Raw genomic sequence first — 20,208 nt, forward strand, 5'->3', positions numbered from 1 at the left:
GTGAGGACTAAGGACACTGGTGGGCTCACCAAGTGCAAGGGCCATTCCTCCAGGTCTTGGTGAGGATCTTTTTGGGATCTGGAAGGGTCCTTCTGAAAACTATAGCTTGGAGACTCAAAATTTTAATTTTTTCCACCACATACCTTGGAGGAATGTCTGTATGTGTTGATAGAACTGCTTTAAATGATCTTGAGCAATGACTTCCAACCGGTGGTCTCATGGAGGGGTCTTAGACACTGATTCTTAGAGAATGCTGAAGCTATTCTGGTCACACCTCCACGAGTGTTTTTTTAATCTCGCTGTCTCAGTCTTGCCCACAAAGCCCATCAGATCTTCACTGTGTCTGACTTAGGTTGGAATTTCAAGTTGGAAGAGATTTTGGAGATCTGTTAAATCTCTTTCCACTGTGTCATTCTCTGGTAACTGGAAACTCCCGGAACAAGGTGATAAGGATTACTCCATTTCCCAGAGAAGCCCATCCACTGTTCTACCATTAGAATATTTTTCTAGTAGATCTAGTAGATCACTTCCTCTGTCTTCTGTCTTCTTTCTAGTTCTAGCCTCTGAAGCTACTTTGAGTAAGATTTCTCCCATTTCCATGTGGTAGCCTTTCAGATTTTTTAGGCAACATTCCTGTTTTTTTCTTGAGGCTACACATTACACACCTTCTTAACTGCTTCTCTTACAGCGTGTTCTCTACGCAGTAGAATTAGAGGACTGGAGTTAGCCATGGCCTAGCAAGACTTCTCTGGTATTGCTGCCAGGAACTAACAGCTTCTGAAATTATGCACCCTGCCATTAGAAGGGATAGAATTTTTGTTACTTCCTTTCTAAGGGATAAGACCTATTCGCCCGGATAGATGGGAAGTGTGCGTGTAGGTGACTGGGAGTGGCATAGCATGGTCAGGGGTCATTTCCCCAGTAGTTTTCATGCACAGTCTTTGAATTTGGGAGACAATTGATGTGGTTAGGGAAGGGAAAGTATGGAAGCTGGAGTGAGCAATTTGCTGGAGTCATGGGAATGGCCTTTTGCTTTATTTCAGGTTATCCTACCTGTAAAGAAAAAATTAAGAGAAGACCTGGTGGCCGATCTGAAGTAATCTATAATTATGTGCAGCGCCCCTTTATCCAGATGTCATGGGAAAAGGAAGAAGGGAAGAGTCGCCACGTGGATTTCCAGTGTGTCCGAAGCAAATCCCTCACTAATCTGGTGGCTGCTGGAGAAGATGTCTTAGAGGACCAGGAGATATTAATGCACCACCCACCCCAAGTGGATGAACTTGACCGGCTGAATGCCCCACTTTCTCAGATGGCTTCTAATGACTTTCAAGATTAGGGCCAGCTGTGGACCTACCCCTCTTCAGAGCACTTCTCTGTCCAGAATGTCCACAGCCAGTCCTCCCATGGTTTGTCTCACCCTGAATAGGAGACATGCTTCTCCATCCTCTCCCTTTCTCCCACAAATAACCTGTGTCCTTTTCATTACTGAGAAATCTGTGCCTCCGGCAGGGGATGAAAGGCACTCACTACCAGCTTGGCAGTGGCCCTGGTAACTTGAAAATTTGGGGTCTGGTGCTGTTTACTCAGTCTTTGCATAACTGCAAAAAGCAGGAAAGGAAGTCAAGACTCCTGTTGCCTCCTATTCATCAAAGCAGTCCTCATCCTTTACACTTTGTTCTTGGCTTTTGTTTTGTTTGTTTTACACCAGGCGAAATGAATTACTGAGCAGCAAAGGGACCAGACTTTAAAAAGAGACAATCTCTGGCTTCCACAACCAGGTACTAATGGGATTCTTATTCAGGATTTAATGAAGATGCCATTCCTGGTGGCTTCTGTGCCCAGATTGCATCCGGAAGACCTAGGCTGTCATCAAAATGTCCAAAAGGAAATTTCTTAAAGAGTTTAAATTCAGCTTTTTCATTAATGCGACGAATAATTCAAAACCATACAGATTCTTTAACAGGAACTCTAGTAATAGCAGAACAGTGTTTATGAAACCTTTTTAGGCTCAAGGTTTTTGAGCCTACACAAATCAATTATTTGGAATGATCATTTGGAATGAAATTCACAACTCAAGTACAAGAACCTCTCCAAATCAGGCCACTTTGATCATCCTGTCTCGGAATCTGGTGTGAAGCCTTTAGGTCTTCACCCTAGGGCAGCACGTTGCTATGGGTGTGTCTGGGAAACCTCAGTCGATACGGTTTAAAGGTTTTCAAGAGATGAGCAGAAATTTCTCACAAGTGCTTGGTTTCTCAACAGAAAGACTTCTAAAAGCTCCAGGGAAGGGGACATTTGGGGTGAAGCTGAGTGCGGAAACATCACCTCACAGGCTTTATCCCAACGCAGGATTTTTCTTTGTATGTTCTTTTCATACTGTGGAATTCTTTTGGATATCAGGATATTTGTTTTTGAAGTAGCCAGTTACACAGCTCACACTGTGTAAAAAAACCATACTACTGTCATCCCCAAAGGAAGGATGAGTTGAAGGGATATTACACCTAGTAATTTTGTTTGATCTGTCGACTCTTGTGTTAATAATGCATTGGTGTAGGACAACCGAGATCACTCCCCCCAAGTACTAAACCATTTTCCTTTATGTCCCCATGGCTATTAGCAGAGCTAAATTTCAAGTCTAGAGCCAGATGTTAAGTGTCTGGGGATAATTTGTCATTTTGTGGTAAAGGTGGTCTTCTTATCACCTACCCAGAACCTTTACTCATCACAAATTTCAAAGAGGTACATAGTTTCCTTAACATCTTTAAGATAATGTGACTAGTTTTCTTAAATTCCATTCCCATAAGATACCATAGGACAAGTTAGTGGATTCCTTTTTTTTTTTTTTTCTTTTCTTTTACTGTTTATTTTTTTGAGAGAGACAGAAACCGAATGCAAGTCGTTGGGGCAGAGAGAGAGGGCGACACAGAATCTGAAGCAGGCTCCAGGCTCTGAGCTGTCAGCACAGAGCCTGACGCGGGGCTCGAACTCACGAACCGTGAAATCATGACCTGAGCCGAAGTTGGATGCTCAACCTACTAAGCCACCCAGGTGCCCCAGTGGATTCCATTTTATGACTGTCCTAGTCCTAGTCCTCCAAAAGTAAAGTCAGATGGATGTCAAAAGCTGCTCTTTCCAGGCTTGAAGAACAAGAATGTTCTTAAGAAGTGTATTGTCTTGTGCACGTGACCAGCAGCACAGTGGAAATCAATGCTCTGTTCATTACTCGTAAAGAAGTAGAAGTAAGGGGTTAAACTGAGCCATCTCCCACCTACAGAGTTCTTCTGACTACCACTGGCATCCAGTTTGTAAGGCTGATGGCAAGGGTTAAAGTTTAGGATTAGTGTTTTTTGTAGCCAGAGGTTACTTTTAGGTCTGTGAAACTCATGGACTCATTTGTCAGGTTTGGCTTTAACCTTACCAGCCCTACACTCATACCCACTAACTGACCAGCCCAGATAATTGTTTAATGGTGCTTTATGCTTATCAGTTGACTTCCGTGCCATCACAGAGGAATTAGAATTAACTGTGTGGTCTGGTAAGTATAACTTCTGTTGTACATCTTACGTATTAACATTTAAGTATAAACATGCCGCAGCTAATACTCTAAAACTCATTAGTTCTTGCTTAGGTAAAAAGCCAGGTATGAAAGTATGGCATGTACTTAATAACACTTTGTTCTATGTAAATGATTAGTTTCCTCAGGCTTTCAAGGAGTTCTTTTTTCCTCCCCATAGTGGGTTCATGTGCATTTGGCCCCAACCCATAGGGTGAGTGAGCTAGAAACCTGTATAGGCAAATCTGCCAGTGTCCCTAGATGATGGTGACAAAGGGAAAAGTGGGGCTCACAGGTCCCTTCTTGTGGAGAGGGAGGTTTCTTCTGCACCCCCACCCTCCCAGTCTGGAGCTCAGCATCACTGTAGTTTGGTGGCTCCCCTTAGCCATAGCTGCTTGTTCCTGGGGCCAGGACATTCCATAATGGCAGGACCATGCAGTCCCCACGGGGACAGTGGCTGGGTTGCTGTCATTCCCTTCAGAGTCCGTTAATGGCCAGCTGGGTAAGAGGTATTTCTAATAAAGGTGGAACTCAGGTTTGGTGTTTTGTTTTGTTTTTTTCTTTTTCTAAGTGCCTAAATAAGTAAGCCGGCTGTTTATACAGAACCATCTTCAAAATAAGATGGTTTTGCTCAGACTGTCTTACTCAGAGGTATCTCAGCAAGCCAAGGTAAACCTGAATTTGAGGTTTAGAATCTGAGTTTGTTAATGCATCATTATCATGTATCGTTAACTAGGAAACATTTGGCATTGAGCTGGAGAGTGGGCAAAGAGTGTTAACATGTGTCTGGTGAGATTACTTAACGGTTTCTCCAAAGTGGAGGGAAAGTATCAGAAAAAATGACAGCAAAAATGGTAAGGAAGCTAGAAAGTAGCTAGACTGCACAATTTGTAACAGCCAATATTATTTTAAGCTAAATTCCAAGAAACCAATGTGATATCTAATGTATACAAGTCTATGAAAATACTGTGGAATAAGCCCAGGAAGGATGGATGTATTTGCAGAAAACAATCAGAGCACAGGCTTTTTAACTCAAATTGTCAAAGTGTGATATGGAGTCTTTTTTTTTTTTTTTTTTTTTCTATCAAGTCAATAGAAAGTTAAGAATCAAGGGATTTTAGTAATTTATTCAATGCCACTTCTTGCCATTATTTTGAGATTGTTAAAAGGGGCATAAGAGTTCAGAAAGGGAACCTGATGCCTTCACTGGTAGAGACGGAGCCACATTCGTGCTGTGGGTGGGATCACCTCTGCAGAAGAACAGTACATTTTCTCTTAAAGGCAAGATGCTTATAGGTTTTACCTCTTTACTTTGTATTTACTTTGAAAGTTGCACTTGTTCACCTACCAGTGTTTACGAAAATCCTGTATTTGGGATGCTTTTTCTATAATAAAATATTATCATTTGTGTTCATGTTGTTTTTTAGCAGAAAATAAAGTTGGAAGTCAAGATATTAAAGGGACTGAAAGAAGTAGCACCTTGACTGCCCAGAACAGAGCCTCTTCCTTTCCTGTGGGGCTGTAGGGTCACTTTGAGCCTGTGTGTGCCTTTCCCACCCTATTTCTTTGTAACTCCGAGGTTTCCAGAACCCTAATAGTCTGCCTTCTTGAGTCCCTGGTTAACTGGAATTCAAGACCTCCTGAATCCTCAAATCCAACCAAGTAGGACCCCCCACAAAGCCAAATGTAAGTTTGAAAGGCGAGAGAACTCACGGACTTTTCTGTTCTGGTTCTGGTTTAAAGCAAGTGAGGAACCATGGCAGGAATGAAAGGTCCCCTGGAAGCACTGCTGTAGAGCTTCTGGTTTCTCCTTTGGTCTCTGTGGTTTGGCCTTACTCTAGTCCGGTGTCTACTCAGAATTTCCTCAGCTTACTTAGCCTGGGAGCTTACTGGTGGTAAAACTCAAAGTGGGGCTAAAGCCAGCACCTCCCTAGCAGGTCTGCCTTCATTGGCACAGAGGTTAACAACATGCTCTGAAGACGTGGCCTGTTGGGTATATTCTGTGCCAAGCACTGCAGGACAACAGGGACACGATGATCTGGAGACACTCTTCAAGGGGGTTTTATACTTGTGTGGGGAAAACCTCTACGAGCAGTCCAGGTCGCTCAGGAAACCCAGAAGGATGGAGTAGCCAGTATTTACCATGAGGAGACTTCACGAGAAGATTCTAGAAGTGACACGTGAACCAAAGCGTGAAGAATGAAAATCGTCGTTTTGGATCCATGAACGTGCAGAGGGGAGGCAGTCCAGGCCAACTCAACCATATGAGCAAAGGTGAATTGATAATAGGGAAGATGGGGTGATGCAGAGATGAAGCCAGAGTAAGGCAGGACTCTTTCTGCCTCAGACAAAGATGTCTGGTCTCATTTATAAGAACTATTAGGAGCCCTAAAGGGTTTTATGTAGGCGAATGACATGATCAGACTTGAAATTTGAAAGAATTTCTTTGGCAGCAGAGAGGGCAGTGGGCTTGAAAGGGGAAGGACCAGGGACAAAGGTCAGCTAAGAGGCCACTGCAGCACATTCAGTAAGAAATCATGAAGACACTGCTAGGAGGGATGGCTGCATCCAGAGTTGTGCATGTTTCCTGATGGGCGCGGTGTAAGAAGTTTCCTGCGGAGGGGTGCCTGGGTGCCTCAGATGGATGGTTCAGGGTCTGGCTCCTGATTTTGGCCCAGATCCTGATTTCACAGTTTATGAGCTCAAAGCCCCCACATCAGGCTCTGAGCTGACCGTGCAGAGCCTGCTTGGGATTCCCTCTCCCTCCTCTGGGCGTGTGCACACACTCTCTCAAAAATAAACAACACAACGGAGGTAAGAGGAGCTCTTCTGGATGGCTTTTGTTTGAGCCTGCGTGAGGCCTTCCAGACGGTGGTGTCTAGTGTGTCACCTGACTCCATGGTCTAGAGCTCCGGGGAGGAGTCCAGGAAGTCTTGCCCACTTTGAAGACCTCACCACAGAAACGGCAGCTGAAGTCACAGGGTCGGGGAGATGACCAAGATCACACGAGTAAGAAGAAGGCAAAGGCATTGCTCAGAAGAGCACCAGCATTTAAGTGGTAGCAGAAGAAACACCAAGAAGGAAGTCAGGTCGGAGCAGAGGTTTGTTTTTGTTTTAAGAGTATGTGTGCGGCAGGTTGGTCAAGACGAGGACTGAAGGGAAGTCAATGGATATGGCTGTCAGGACACCAGTGACAGGAGAAATGACTCTAAAAATGAAGACTAGCAGGTTTCACGCACAGGATAATTAATACATGTTTCACACGAGGGGCAGAAGTGAGGGGAGTGAGTTGAAGCGGGAGAGGGAAATGGGGAAGCGACAAAGGCAACTGCAGTGTTCGCGAAAGAACACCGGCTCCACACCTCTGCCACACTACAAGCCCACACCTGCCGGCCTCCAAAATCCCAGACCGCTCACTCGCATCCACCAAGTCACTGCGGCTTAACCTCATCGGGGAGCTTCGCTCAGCTCCCCAGTACCGCCAGGTCGGCCTAACAGGACTGTTACACCACCACTAACGTAGCGGCTTCACAGCTGACGCCGCTTGCTCTCAAGCCACTTGGTGGGAATTCTCAAACTGCTCTGAGGTCCAGAACCATGGCAGGCTCCCTGGCGCATTCCCAGAGGGTCCAGTACTGTGCTCTGTATATTATGGATGCTTAACTGTTACCTGGGCAAGATGTTTTCTTTGCAAATATGCCCGAAAAAGCATCATGGAGGTGGTTAAGTCAGTGGTGGCTCTTATAGCTCATTCCAGGGAAGTGTGTGCTACCTAGGAAGCGAAAATACCATTCACCGAATCCTTTCAGAGTTCCAGAAGAAACACCATTTGGGTTAGACACAGAGGGCCAGGAGTGACACAAACAGGAGAAAGTGAAACCTAAATATGCTTTCCGAGCAAACAGTTCAGAGAAGAGGCATTGGCAGTTGATGGCAGAGGATTCCTATTATGCCAGATAGGGGAGTCTTGAAACCGCAATCTGCTATTCGGAGCCTGAATATTAACCCCGGAGGAACTCCTCCATAGCTAACTTTTCAAAGTCATTCTAAAAGAAACAGCTCCTGGCTGGTCAGTCGTTAAGAGCATCCGACTCCCGATCTCAGGTTTGTGAGTCCAAGCCCCACACTGGGTGTGGACCCTACTTCTAAAAAATGAAAAAAGACGGGGCGCCTGGGTGGCGCAGTCGGTTAAGCGTCCGACTTCAGCCAGGTCACGATCTCGCGGTCCGTGAGTTCGAGCCCCGCGTCAGGCTCTGGGCTGATGGCTCAGAGCCTGGAGCCTGTTTCCGATTCTGTGTCTCCCTCTCTCTCTGCCCCTCCCCCGTTCATGCTCTGTCTCTCTCTGTCCCAAAAATAAATAAACGTTTAAAAAAAAAAAAAATGAAAAAAGAAAAACCGGTACTGAAGAGAATCCTGATGCACTCCTAAATCAAGAGGAGACTGAATGCTGACAGTATTCAGTTTCACTTCAGTATGCCATACAGTTCAAGTCCTGTCTTCTAACTCCCCCTACGGGAGCAGGAAACGGAACTATCAGTGAACAGGACCAACATTGAGCCAATGGTTCCCAACATGTCTCTTGAAACCCGTAAGCTTTGCAAAGACAATACACATTGTGGCCGCAGTTCTGACGCCGGATGGCCTTTGCCTTCCCACCTCTTTCTGGGGCTCCTTTCCCTAAGCCAGAGGGGGACCCAACAGGACTCCTGCCCCGGTGGACCTGGAGGGCTGAGAAGCCCCATCCCAGGAGGCTGTGAGGTTCCCAGTCAACCCCAGGCGGGGTAAACAGCTGTACAAAGGGCCCACCAACTGACGGCACTTTTGTCAGCCGCTCTGCCCTCGGCCTAGCTGCAGGGGGAGAGCCCACCGTGCAGCCCTGCAGCCGGTGGGAAGAACAGACGCTCCGGGTCAACAGAAGAGCGGCTCTCACACAAACACCGATTCAGAAGACGCGTTCTCAGCGAACGCGAAAGCAGGTCCCAGCCTCCCCAAGACAGAAAAACACTCTGCCTGCCTACGGAGAGGCAGTGTTCCAGTGGTCCGCAGACAAAGGGGCTGGAAGAAGCCACCAGCACTCTGCCCCTTAGAGTCACAAGCCACACTTGCTTTAAAACACATCAGGTTCACGGTGTTTTCTCACACAGTTTTATTCAGAAGTTTAAAATGTGGGCATTTTCCCCTAAAACAAACCATCCCCTGCCACTCCCCACACACCATCACCACTCCTGTTAACTTCTCTTGAGCGTGCTTACCACACATACTTGCAAAACACCTGGGGATCAAAACATCAACTATTGGGTAATACAAAGGAACTACCAAGTTACACAAAAGAATCTCATTTACTTCCTTGTCACTAACAGACCATGAATGAAAGATTAAGGGGCAAACATTACCTTCATCCAAAGTTAATACTTCCCTATATTCCTTTTTTTTCTTCCTCTAAGACATTAAAACCCAAAGCAGTTTCATTTACTACTGTAACTCTGATATTACCCCATTTTTCTTTGCTGAATGGCTGAGCTAGGACACACTGTCAAGTTGATCCTAACCTCAAGCCTAGCAGAAAGCAGACTCCCAGTTGTAGCTTGGCCATGATGCTTTGCAACAGGCAAAATTACCACACAGGTGCAAATGATGCTTGAAGAGTTATCAAAAATTTTAAAATAATGCATTAAAATGGAGCCTCCACATTTTTCTGACGCAGCAAAATTCCTCTAAAGGTGGTGGCAGCTGTGAAAGAAAAGGCACTTTGTGCTAAAATTCAGAGGGTCTCTCGTGAGAATGCCACAGCGGAGAGGCCTGGTCAGCCAGAGCTGCAGGCTACCCTTTGGGTGGAGAGGCGCATCCCCCAGGAAGGCATCTGCAAAGGAAAAATTCGTAATCATGATTCCAAGGCAAAATGGTTACTTAAATCGGAGAGGAGAAATACCGAGAGAGAAGACAAAACACGGCTGCATCAAGGACTGAGGAGTGAACTTTACACGGATTCGTAGGCTGGCTCTGCACTTTCTAGGGGGCTGGTTCCTTCACTTCCAAGGAGGTTCCAGAGACCAAGCAGGAGCAGCACCTTAGCCAAGAGGGGTTCCAGGCTTCCTGCCTCTGCCCGGACTCTCCCTGCTGTGTTCCCAGGAAGGAACCGAGTTCCTGCTGGCAGCGCCTGAGGCTATCGCTGGTCCACGACAACGTCCGTCTTAGGGATTTTCTGATACGGCCATGAAGAGATACTGAAGGTTTTCCACGTGATCTGGGACTCCTTGGCAAGGCCCCGTGGCTTCTGGGCCTTCTGAAAGCAGTGAGAGAAGGAGCTAGTATTCCCCATCAACACTCAGAAAAGCAGCTTGAGTATTTTAGATGGGCAGGAGGAGAGAAATCACTGGATTGCGGGTCTTTATGCTAGTACCATAAATAAAGTGCACCGTGAATGGTGGCTATCCAAGCCACTCGCCCGAGGCCGAGGTATGGGGAGAAGCCCCCCACCACCCCCTCAGAGGACGGTGGGGCGTCTCCTTGAGCCAGAGTGCTGGCTGCTGAGGCTTTCGTTATTGCTTTATTTCCTTAGTACTATGGAGCTTTTAGCTGTAAAGGAAAAGAAATACTTGGTGGGCTTGGCAGAAAGCGTGTCTGTCACAAAAATCACAGAAATTGGCTGATAGTAAGTACGTGTTACAATCTCAATAATGTTTGATGATGGCTGTTTTTTCTCCTTCATTCTGATGAACTTAGGAAAACGAGTTTTTTAAAACCTCTATCAAATTGGCTCACGATGCTTCTGAAGAAGCAGCACAGCTGTTTATGGCCGATGCAGTAGAAATGGTCGTCCTTGTTCTACAGGTTTTCGGATGCATTATGGAAGAGACTCCACTTACTATCGCGTTTCAGGAGTTTACCATGACACACCGGTGGGTTCCGGAAACTTCTTGGAAACTCTTTCAAAAGAGCATGTGAGAGGAAAAACGCAATGTTGTACAAAGAACTCCGCTCCATTTAGGGTTCTAGTTCAAGGATACTATTTTGCTGCTTTCATGTAGGAAGGTATAGCCCCCCGAGCCGTCAGGCCCTCAAAGCGCTTGTATGTGTAATTGATGAAGACCCAGTCTTTGTTCTTGTAGTCAGTCTCAGGGTGATTACTTGTAGCCACTGGGAAAGAAATAGATGTGAGAATTGATTCACTGCCTTACCCGGATGGACTACTCAGTACTGAAGACATGACATTCTGAAGAAGATACCACAGTTTCTAGTTGGGAAACATTGTTTTTCACTCTGCGAACTGCCTGCGTTTGCTTGCCTATGTTCTTTGAACCTCCTATTTTTCACGGATACTTTAAAAGTTGTATTTTCCCACTTCCGTCATTTCAGGTTATCTAACCTTTAATTTAACAAATAAAAACCAAAGAACAAACCTGTGTGATTTACCCATCCAGTTCAAACATGGGAATTTGTATTCAGTCTCCATTCGACAAGGTGTCACTGCTGCCCAGCATTAGCACTGGAAAACTACTCGCAAAGAACCGAAAGAACTGATGTTCCTCTACCTGACTTGTAAACACAACCCCAAAATGGGAGCAGAAATGATGTACCTATGAGGCAGCAGGAGGCAGTGTTGGGGATATTACCTGTTGGCTTAAGGATATCAGATTCCGGAAACTCATCGAAGTTTGAGGTATCATCGATGCTTTTGATTTCAATAGATATTGCAGCAGGTCTCTCTCTGCCAAGAACAGACATGTCAAAAATGACTGTGGTCAGTAATCACGCGGCTCACTGCGGATTAAGTCTTTCTCCAAAAAAGCCCTCTGGTCGGGACGCTGATAGCACAGAGCCTGCTTGGGATTCTCTCTCTGCCCCTCCCCAGCCTGTGCTCGCTCACTCGCTCGCTCTCAAAATAAATAAACTTAAAAAGCCCCCGGGTCTGACGTGGGAGGACTATCCGCTGGCAGGCAGCGTTTACTTTCTCTGAAAAGCTCGTGACACCAAGCGACCACGCCACCTGACCGCATCCAAACCAAATGAAAAAATACAAATAACAATTTTTCACAGCTGGGAAGAAAGACAAAAATAGTGAGAAAAATGAAAATCTAAACAATGCACTCCCCTCAAGGCCTGCCCTGTCTGTAAAAAGGGCAAGTAAACCTCTGGGTGCTCCCTCACGAAAGGCTCTGCACTTCCTTCTACCAGAGGTTGTCAACAGAGAGAGTGGCTGAGGCGGAGGTAAAACTTACAGGAATGTAAGTCAGAACACAATCACGAGAGATGACGTCTTCGCCTTCTGTCTGGCAACCAACCAACCTGAGTAAGAACGTTGGACGGCAGCAGGCGGTGCAGGCTGTTGCTGCCACTGGCTGCGCTCCGCAACCGCCACCGTGGCCACGTCCACCTCCCTCCCCACCCGCATCCTTCTTCCACTTTCTTCCCTACCTCCCTGTGCGTGGGGACAGCCCTGCTGGTGGCCCCTGGTATAGAGAAGCTGGTGTGTTCTAGGTAAAAGCAAGGGCAACGTGCTTCTTAGGTGCTCCCTTCACCACGGAACCCGAAGTTCACTTCACTCTGGAAAGAACTGCTGGCTTCCCCATAACCCACGCCACACGGCTGACAGGAAACCCCAACTCCCAATCCTCACCGCGAACAAAGACAAGAAAAGACCCTGAATCTCTGAGCAGCTCTCTTCCCTTACGTGACTTACCAATAACAGTGTTTCTAAATTACTATTAAACAAATTACAGACTTTCTAAAATAATCCCGAAAACTTTTATATGGATATACCTGATATGTTCCCAGTCAACGCCTTCAAAAAAAGAGTTACTTTTGATTTCCTCAACTCCAGGGGCCCCAATTCTATGTTCCCACTCACAGCAGAATCTGGAAAACACAGAGGCCTTTCAGCATACCTCAAGTAATCACTTTGGAAAAAGAAAAAGAACGCCCCCTCCCCCCTTTTTTAAACAGAGGGATGGGAGAGAGCAGGGGGCAGACCAGGTAATAATTTAAGTTTAAAAATATGAATTCATTCATGTCAAAAAGCCTGGGTGGGAAGTGTTCTCTAATACCTCAAAATTAGATCCTTGGCTTTCTCAGAAATAGGAACTTCTGGAGGAAAAGTCAAAGTTTCTTTCCAGTTCATCACCTTCTTATATGTCTCTTGAGGGGTCTCAGAACAGAAAGGTGGGTAGCCTGTAATAAAAAAAGCACTTCAGAGCTTTTACATCCCAGAACTTTGAATCCGCCTGACAGTATGCTCCTTAAGATGATTCTATATATCTTCAACCCTCCATGACACGCACAAGATTTCCACTCATTCCAGAAAACATCTGAACTAATTTTTCATTCTCCCCCAAACTCTTAAACCCAAAGTGAGTTTGTGCTTCTGGTACCACAAAAGGAGCCGGCTCAGAGCTGAAGGTGGGAAAAGAAGGGAGGACACACAGAGGCTGCACATATGGAAACCACTGCGCCAAAGAAGAGAGGAAAGGGTGGAACATCATTAAGAAATGACTCCGTTCTAGGAATATCCTTATGCGGGTAAAGTGCCAAACAAGTTGGTAAGAAAAAAAACAGGGAGGCGCCTGGATGGCTCAATCCGTTAAGCGTCCGGCTTTGGCTCAGGTCATGATCTCGCAGTTGGTGGGTTCGAGCCCCACGTCGGGCTCTGAGCTGACGGCTCAGAGCCTGGAGCCTGCTTTGGATTCTGTATTTCCCTCTCTCTCTCTCCCCTCCCCCGCTTGTGCTCTGTCTCTGTCTCTCTCTGTCTCAGAAATAAACAAACATAGGGGCGCCTGGGTGGCGCAGTCGGTTAAGCGTCCGACTTCAGCCAGGTCACGATCTAGCGGTCCGTGAGTTCGAGCCCCGCATCAGGCTCTGGGCTGATGGCTCAGAGCCTGGAGCCTATTTCCGATTCTGTGTCTCCCTCTCTCTCTGCCCCTCCCCCATTCATGCTCTGTCTCTCTCTGTCCCAAAAATAAATAAACGTTGAAAAAAATAAAAAAATAAAAAAGAAATAAAAAAAAAAAAGAAATAAACAAACATAAAAAGGAAAAAAAAAAACCACAGGCTTTAAAAGTGACCACCATGCCTCTTACTGAGAACTACAGGCAAGAGGATAAATACTCTCATACCATATTACTCCGCATGCCCTCCACACAGATCACATCTGCCTCCACCGGCATCCATTCAGCGTCTCCAGAGACAACACCGCCAGAGGCCACACTAGTCACCCACAGAATCACTCAGTACAGCCACGATACACTTACTCTTCTAGTGCTCTCGGGCATATGACCACCCCCCCCCCCCCCGCCGACCAGAGTGTCCCCCAAATACCCAGACACACCATCCAAATAAGAGGGAGAGAGATCAGAGGATTCCATGCTTTGAAGGCTTAGAGAAAGGAAGGGGACAGCAAATAAGTAAAGAGCGTGTGAGGCAATGCCCAGTTAAAGTTCCCTGCATACAACGAATGTTTAACAAATGTCAGTGACTGAAAGAGCTGCCAGATGGAGGGGATGAAAATGCAGAATGGATAAATGATCAGCAAAGCAACCGCAGGATGCCAGCAGGCCAGAGAATATACTTGGCTATTTGACGGCCGAGCTTTCTGCCTAGGAAACTTCACGTTGAAAGACAAGAGGGGAGAAGTGCTTAGACCACCCCTAATCGAAACAGTCTATTATTAGTATGCGACTCAACCCTGGCTGCACAGAAAAAGCCCCCTGAAAGCATGCAACTTACCAATAAGCATCTCGTACATGATCACGCCGAGCGACCACCAATCACAGAGCTTGTTGTACCCGGTCTGCATGAACACCTCAGGAGCAATGTAGTCAGGAGTGCCTACTGTGGAGAAAGCCTGAAACAGGTAGCACGCATCAGGGGGGCTCAGCAGGCAGGAGGGTGCCCAGAGTTCTGCTCCAGAGACCAAAGGTTTCAAGCACCATCTATGGCTACCCCCAAACTAACTGCACAGGATGGCCCAGGAGCTTAATGGCAAGTCTGATTTGCCAGAGCACTTCCAAAATGAACAGTGAGGCGAGAGTCCATTCCCAAATACAGCCAAAGCCCACAGTCCACCAGGACACAGGATCCACGTTCACTAGTACCGTAAGTGACTGAGTACCCAGAGAATGCCAGGCTCTGTACTTAAATGCTTATGAGCCTATTTAGTCCTGACACAACTCGGTAAAGAGGACTTTAGTAGTCCAACTCTGCAGATACAAAAAATCTAACTCCCAAAGCAGCTTTGTTCACAGGCTCAGAACTAGTTAAGTGGCAGAGCTCAGTGTGCAAATTTAATACCTTGTCTAACTCCTCCCTCTTTCTACCACCAACATTCCTCGATTTGACAAAATCATAAAGGGAAGCTTTATTATCACAAGCTAGTCATATCCTATAGGTTAGAGATTTACATCAATTTACCAAACTTACTTATTTATGTAAATAGTTCTTAGGGGAAATTTTTCTAAATTCAAGTAATCTACTGTCATGTACAAGGACTACAACACTAGGGGGAAGTACACTCAGCCTTCCACTGTGCTCAGAATTTGAGAGTTTACAACACAGAAGACTCAGATTTATCTAAGTGCTTCTGATATTATAGTACTTTTTTTTTTTTTTAACATTTATTTATTTTTGAGAGAGAGAGCACACGAGTGGAGGAGGGGCAGAGAGAGGAGGACACACAGAATCCGAAGAAGACTCCAGGCTCTGAGCTGTCAGCACAGGGCCCGACGCGGGGCCTGAACTCACAAACTGCAAGATCATGACCTGATCTGAAGTCGGATGCCCGACCAACTGAGCCACCTAGGCACCCTTGTAGAACTTCTAAAATAAAAAAAATTATACCTGTGTTGTCTTTGGAAAATATTTACTATGGAATACTGCAAACATACAGAAAAAAAAAACAGGACAATACAACACATGTGTACCAACTGCCCATACTAACAAGATGAATAATCCGCCATATTTGTCTCAGATCAATTTTTTTAAACACAAAACTACACAATTAAAACCAGATCCTCCCTCCTCTCCTACTGAAGTCAAAATCACCCTAAAGTTGCAGTGCTATGCTTGTATGAATATTTGCATAACTGGCATGATATTACTTCCCGAACATTTCAACTTTTAATAAAAGGTTTCATCTGGTGCTTAATTATATTCTACATAATGCTACAACTTGCTTATTTAACTTAACATTATGATTTTGAGATTTATTCACGGAGCTCTGGCTCACCCATTTCACTGCTGTACACCTGTCCGTTATACAAATGTTATAATTTTTTTTTATCCATTCTTCTGTTGCTTCTAATGTTTCACTATGACAACACCTGAGTAAACATTCCCGTGACACCTCGTGGGCACTACAGTGAGAATTTCTCTCGAGGATATACCAGAAACAGTGTCACTGGGTCTTGCATTATGAACATCTCCAACTTAACCAGATGTCTTCCAACTAGCCTCCAAAGTGGTTATACACATTTAAACACCCCCAGCGGGGATGAGCTCCTGGTATTCCATATCTCACCAACACTTGGTTTTGTCAGACTTTCTAATTTTTGCCAATCTGATGAACATAAAATGGGATCTTATGTTTTAATTTGCATTTCCTTTATTTCTAGTAAGCTTGAACATGTATTTATATATTAATTAGCCACTCAGGTCTTTTTTCTGTGAATTCCCATTCAGATCCTTTGCCCATTTGTTTTTTTAGTTGCATTATCTTTTTTTTTTTTAATTGATTCATTGGAATTCTCTATGAATCACGGCATTAATCCTGGGATTCAGGAAATTAATCCTTTTTTAGTTTTAGAAATTGAAAATATCTTCTCCCAGTGTGAGGATTATCATTTTTATTATCATTTTTAAGTGATGTGATAATTTATTATATACCCAAAAATGTGTAATTATCAAATTATGAAGCATGATAATAAAAATGAATAACTATAAGTTCAACTAAAGAACTGAATTATTCCCAATGTCATTAGACCTAAATTTGCACTCCTCTCCCTTCTGTCAGCCCACCTCTCCTAACCTCCTAATCTGACCTTACAGGTCAATTTTGTTTATCATTCCTAAAGAAATTTAATTTTGCCCACATCTCTCTCTAAATGAGATCTTAGTTTTATTTTCGGGCTTTGTAAAAATGATGTCATTCTACATGCAGTCTTCTGCTATTTTTCTTCTCAATGTCTTATTCCTAAAATTGATCCATGATGTCACACGCAGCTGTAGTTCAACTATTTTCATGGTTGTAAAATATTCTATCCCACAGTGTAACCATTTTCCTGTCTATGGACACTGGGTTAGTTCCAGTTTTTTGCTATTACAAAAATGCAGTGAACATTCTTATCCATGGCTCCTGGTTCCCAAGCACAAGATGCCCCAGACCATATGACTAGGGGCAGAAGTGCTGCTTGTAGGGCATGCACATGAATTATAAGATAATCCCAAAGCAGTGGGAGCATGTGACTTATTTTTCATTTGTTTATGTCTTTCAATATACAGAAGGGTTTTTTTTTCCTTTAAAGTAGTAAAATCAAGTTTTATGATCTGTACTTCTTTTATCTTCATATTTAAAAAAAAAAAAAAAAAATCCTTCCTTACTCCAAGATCATGAATACACTGCCCTGTTCTTTCTTCTAAAAATTTTCAAGTTTTATTTTCCATCTACAATTTATTTTTGTGTATACTGTAAGGCAGGAATCCATTTTTTCCATATAGAATTGTACATTGTTTTTTCTTTTTTACATGGTTTTCTCTTAAATACAAATATTAAATAACATAAATGCCAGTTGTTTCAAAGTCTGAGACATGGGGGCGCCTGGGTGACTCAGTTGTTTAGGCATCTGACTCTTGATTTCAGCTCAGGTCACGATCTCACAGTTCATGGGATAGAGCCCCAGTCAGGCTCTGCACTGACTGCATGGAGCCTGCTTGGGATTCTCTCTCTCCTTCTCCCTTCTCTCTGCCCCACCCCCTGCTCAAATGTGCACGCATGCTTGCTCTCTCTCAAAAGAAATAAATAACTTTAAATAAAGAAGTAAGTAAAAATAAAGTCTGAGACATGGACTGGACCCTCCCCAAGAAGTATTTTCATTCTAATTATAAAGGCTAAGAAACTACAGCAACCCTTCAATTCAGAAAGTAGATTTATTACAGCAAAGCCAAGCGCTAAGTAAATATTATTTGTTAAAAGATTTGTATTATAAAACCAGGGATTGGAGTGCCTGGTGGCTCAGTTGGTAGAGCATGTAACTTCACCTCAAGGTTGTAAATTCGAGTCCCACGTTGGGCAGAGATTACTTAAAAAAACAAATACAAATATTTTAGCCCAGTGGCCAAAAGTTAAACCCTGGCTTGCTTTAAAAAAAATAATAAAAAATCACAGAAGAGCCTTATCTTACGTTAGCTTCCAAAACACAGGTAAATATCAGTTTCCCAATAATGCAGGAGCTACTATTTAAGAAACGGTCTCTTTAGTGGAGGCCCTCAACCTTCACTATACAGTAAAATCACCCAGAGTCCTTTCAAAAAATCAAATACACAGATTATATGCCCCAAACCAACCGAATCAATCTCTGGGAGTGGGACCCAGACATCAATAGGTTCTGAAGTCCACAGGTGATTCTGATGTGCAGCCAAGGTTAAGATCTACTACTCTATGGAGAGACACAATAGAAGCATCTGATCAAATTTGTTCCTGGCATTTCCTAGCCCTCAACAAGCTACGTAAACAGTTTTTCAACCATATATAGAATTCAAACACTTCAAGAGTATCAGAGTTCCTAAGGAAAGGAGACTATGATGTGACTGACTATACCAACTTTAAGTATCCCCAAGTTAACGTTAGAAAAAAGATATCGAAGATGAATTTCAGTTACCACATCTCCAGAAGTGTTTGGTTTAAGACCATGCCTCCTCCACGGCCCAGGTTTAACAAAAATATTCATTATGCTCATAGCATGGTCTGAGGCCTACCAGTGGGCCTCAAATCAAAAAATGCAAGCCTTTCTTTTGATGCTTTCTTAACCTTACAGGCATCCTTTTTTACCATGACAGCCAGCTACTACCAGCGACCTACTAAATGAGTTACTAAAGATACTACAGAGAACTCTGATTCAGCGTTTCACTAAGAATAAGAAGTCTGACCGAACACACTATTTGACAAACCTGCCAAGTCACTACCGTATACACCGACTAGCAGAGGTGCCGCCATTTCTAGATGATACATGTGCGTGGCCATCATTCCGAGTTAGTCATCATTTTCCCCAGCCGCTACTCTTGCTTCCTACGACCAGTTGTTAGTTTAACTTTACCATCATTTACTTCATTTGCTATGGGTTTCTAATGAAGCCTAAGAATGTGGTGATACACATTTCTATGATGTCCGGTCAATAATTTTCCAAGAACTAGACACTGCACTGCACTTCAAATATAAATGAATGATTCGGAATAAAAGTTTGCCTAGACTGCAATATTTCACTGGTTAATCTGTACTTATTTAAATAACTTCCAACATACTATCAATAGGTAAATGCAATAATGTTACTTATTTTTAAGCTTGTAGGACATAATTTTATGTGTATATACTTAAATACTTATAAAGTAAATTATAAGCACTTCCCTTAAACTGCTCTCCAATTTTTATCACTAAGTCCTCTTTTCCACCACAAGGTAGGAAAGGGTGGGGCAGGTGAATTGAAGAGTCTTGACTTGCCTAAGTGAATCAAAATTGTAAAAGTTTGAGACCCACTGCCTTAAAGCTCTGGGTAGGTATTTGTAACTTAGTTTCATCTTGAGAGACCTCCAGCTTAAAGATAACCCCTTTACCACCATAAAAACAGGCAACAAGGGGAGTAGGAAGAAAAGGGCTTGTCACGAACGTAAGAACTCAAAATGAAGTCCTCCACTGAAAATGTCACAACCTGAACAATACTATCTTCCCTCCTTCAAAAGATTACCTTTCGCTCCACGGACACAATGACAGCGTTCTATTAAGATAATCTTAAAAGCAAGGAACAGATGTGCTGTAAACATTTACTGAATGCACATTTATGTACCTATTTTTAAAATTTGTTCATACTTGGTTTGTAGCATTTAAGAAGCCACAGATATTACTTACTAGCTGACGTCTATTTCTTTTCCAGGTTTCTGCTTTCCTTTTGGAATTCATGTTCTGGAAAGCTAAAAGTAGAGACAACAAGTTCTAATCAAAGTTCAAACAGGTATGTTTACTACTTTTTTGGGCTGGTTCAAGCCACATGAAGCCTTAAAGTTTTGCTTTTCTGCCCATACATTAGTAACTCTGAATAACACTTCCCAGCAAGTCTGTAAATCCAAATCAAAGGCACTGAAGCATTAGCTCAAAGAATCATACAGTCACGTGGATCACTGTACCACACAGTTTCAATGGTTTGACAGGACTGGAGTGAAAGTAACACTCATAAAGATCAATGTCTTTCTGCCACAACAGAAAGAAGCACCTGGGATAAATCTAATCTGGAGCTGGTCCCAGGACATTTTCCTCTACTACTTTTGCTTGCCTGCCCCACATTCATCCCCAGTAACCTTCTCAGTAGAGCTCCAAAGAAGGCTCTTTGCAACATCAGCCTTAGTACATCTGGTAGCACTCATCTTGCCTCACATACAATAAAAACCACAGGCACACCTGA

At 43.9% G+C, this 20,208-nt stretch overlaps 2 protein-coding genes across 4 annotated transcripts in view; one reads left to right on the forward strand and one right to left on the reverse strand.

Moving 5' to 3' along the window:
• Positions 1-4,963, forward strand: part of KCTD20 (potassium channel tetramerization domain containing 20) — a 37,569-nt gene extending 32,606 nt beyond the window's left edge. For both annotated transcript variants that reach the window (XM_045500816.1, XM_045500817.1), the window contains exon 8: positions 1,044-4,963. In XM_045500816.1, the coding sequence (XP_045356772.1) occupies positions 1,044-1,336 (293 nt within the window). In that variant the 3' untranslated portion in view covers positions 1,337-4,963. The remainder of the gene's footprint in view (positions 1-1,043) is intronic.
• Positions 4,964-8,675: 3,712 nt separating this feature from the next.
• The window catches only part of STK38 (serine/threonine kinase 38), a 41,429-nt gene continuing 29,896 nt past the window's right edge, over positions 8,676-20,208 (reverse strand). For both annotated transcript variants that reach the window (XM_045500819.1, XM_045500820.1), the window contains exons 9-14: positions 19,659-19,720; positions 14,273-14,390; positions 12,598-12,721; positions 12,314-12,409; positions 11,167-11,261; positions 8,676-10,690 (exon numbers count right to left, since the gene is read on the reverse strand). In XM_045500819.1, coding sequence (XP_045356775.1) covers positions 10,560-10,690; positions 11,167-11,261; positions 12,314-12,409; positions 12,598-12,721; positions 14,273-14,390; positions 19,659-19,720 — 626 coding nt within the window. In that variant the 3' untranslated portion in view covers positions 8,676-10,559. The remainder of the gene's footprint in view (positions 10,691-11,166; positions 11,262-12,313; positions 12,410-12,597; positions 12,722-14,272; positions 14,391-19,658; positions 19,721-20,208) is intronic.

Source organism: Leopardus geoffroyi, chromosome B2, assembly GCF_018350155.1.
Source record: "Leopardus geoffroyi isolate Oge1 chromosome B2, O.geoffroyi_Oge1_pat1.0, whole genome shotgun sequence".
NCBI classification, from domain to species: Eukaryota; Metazoa; Chordata; class Mammalia; order Carnivora; family Felidae; genus Leopardus; species Leopardus geoffroyi.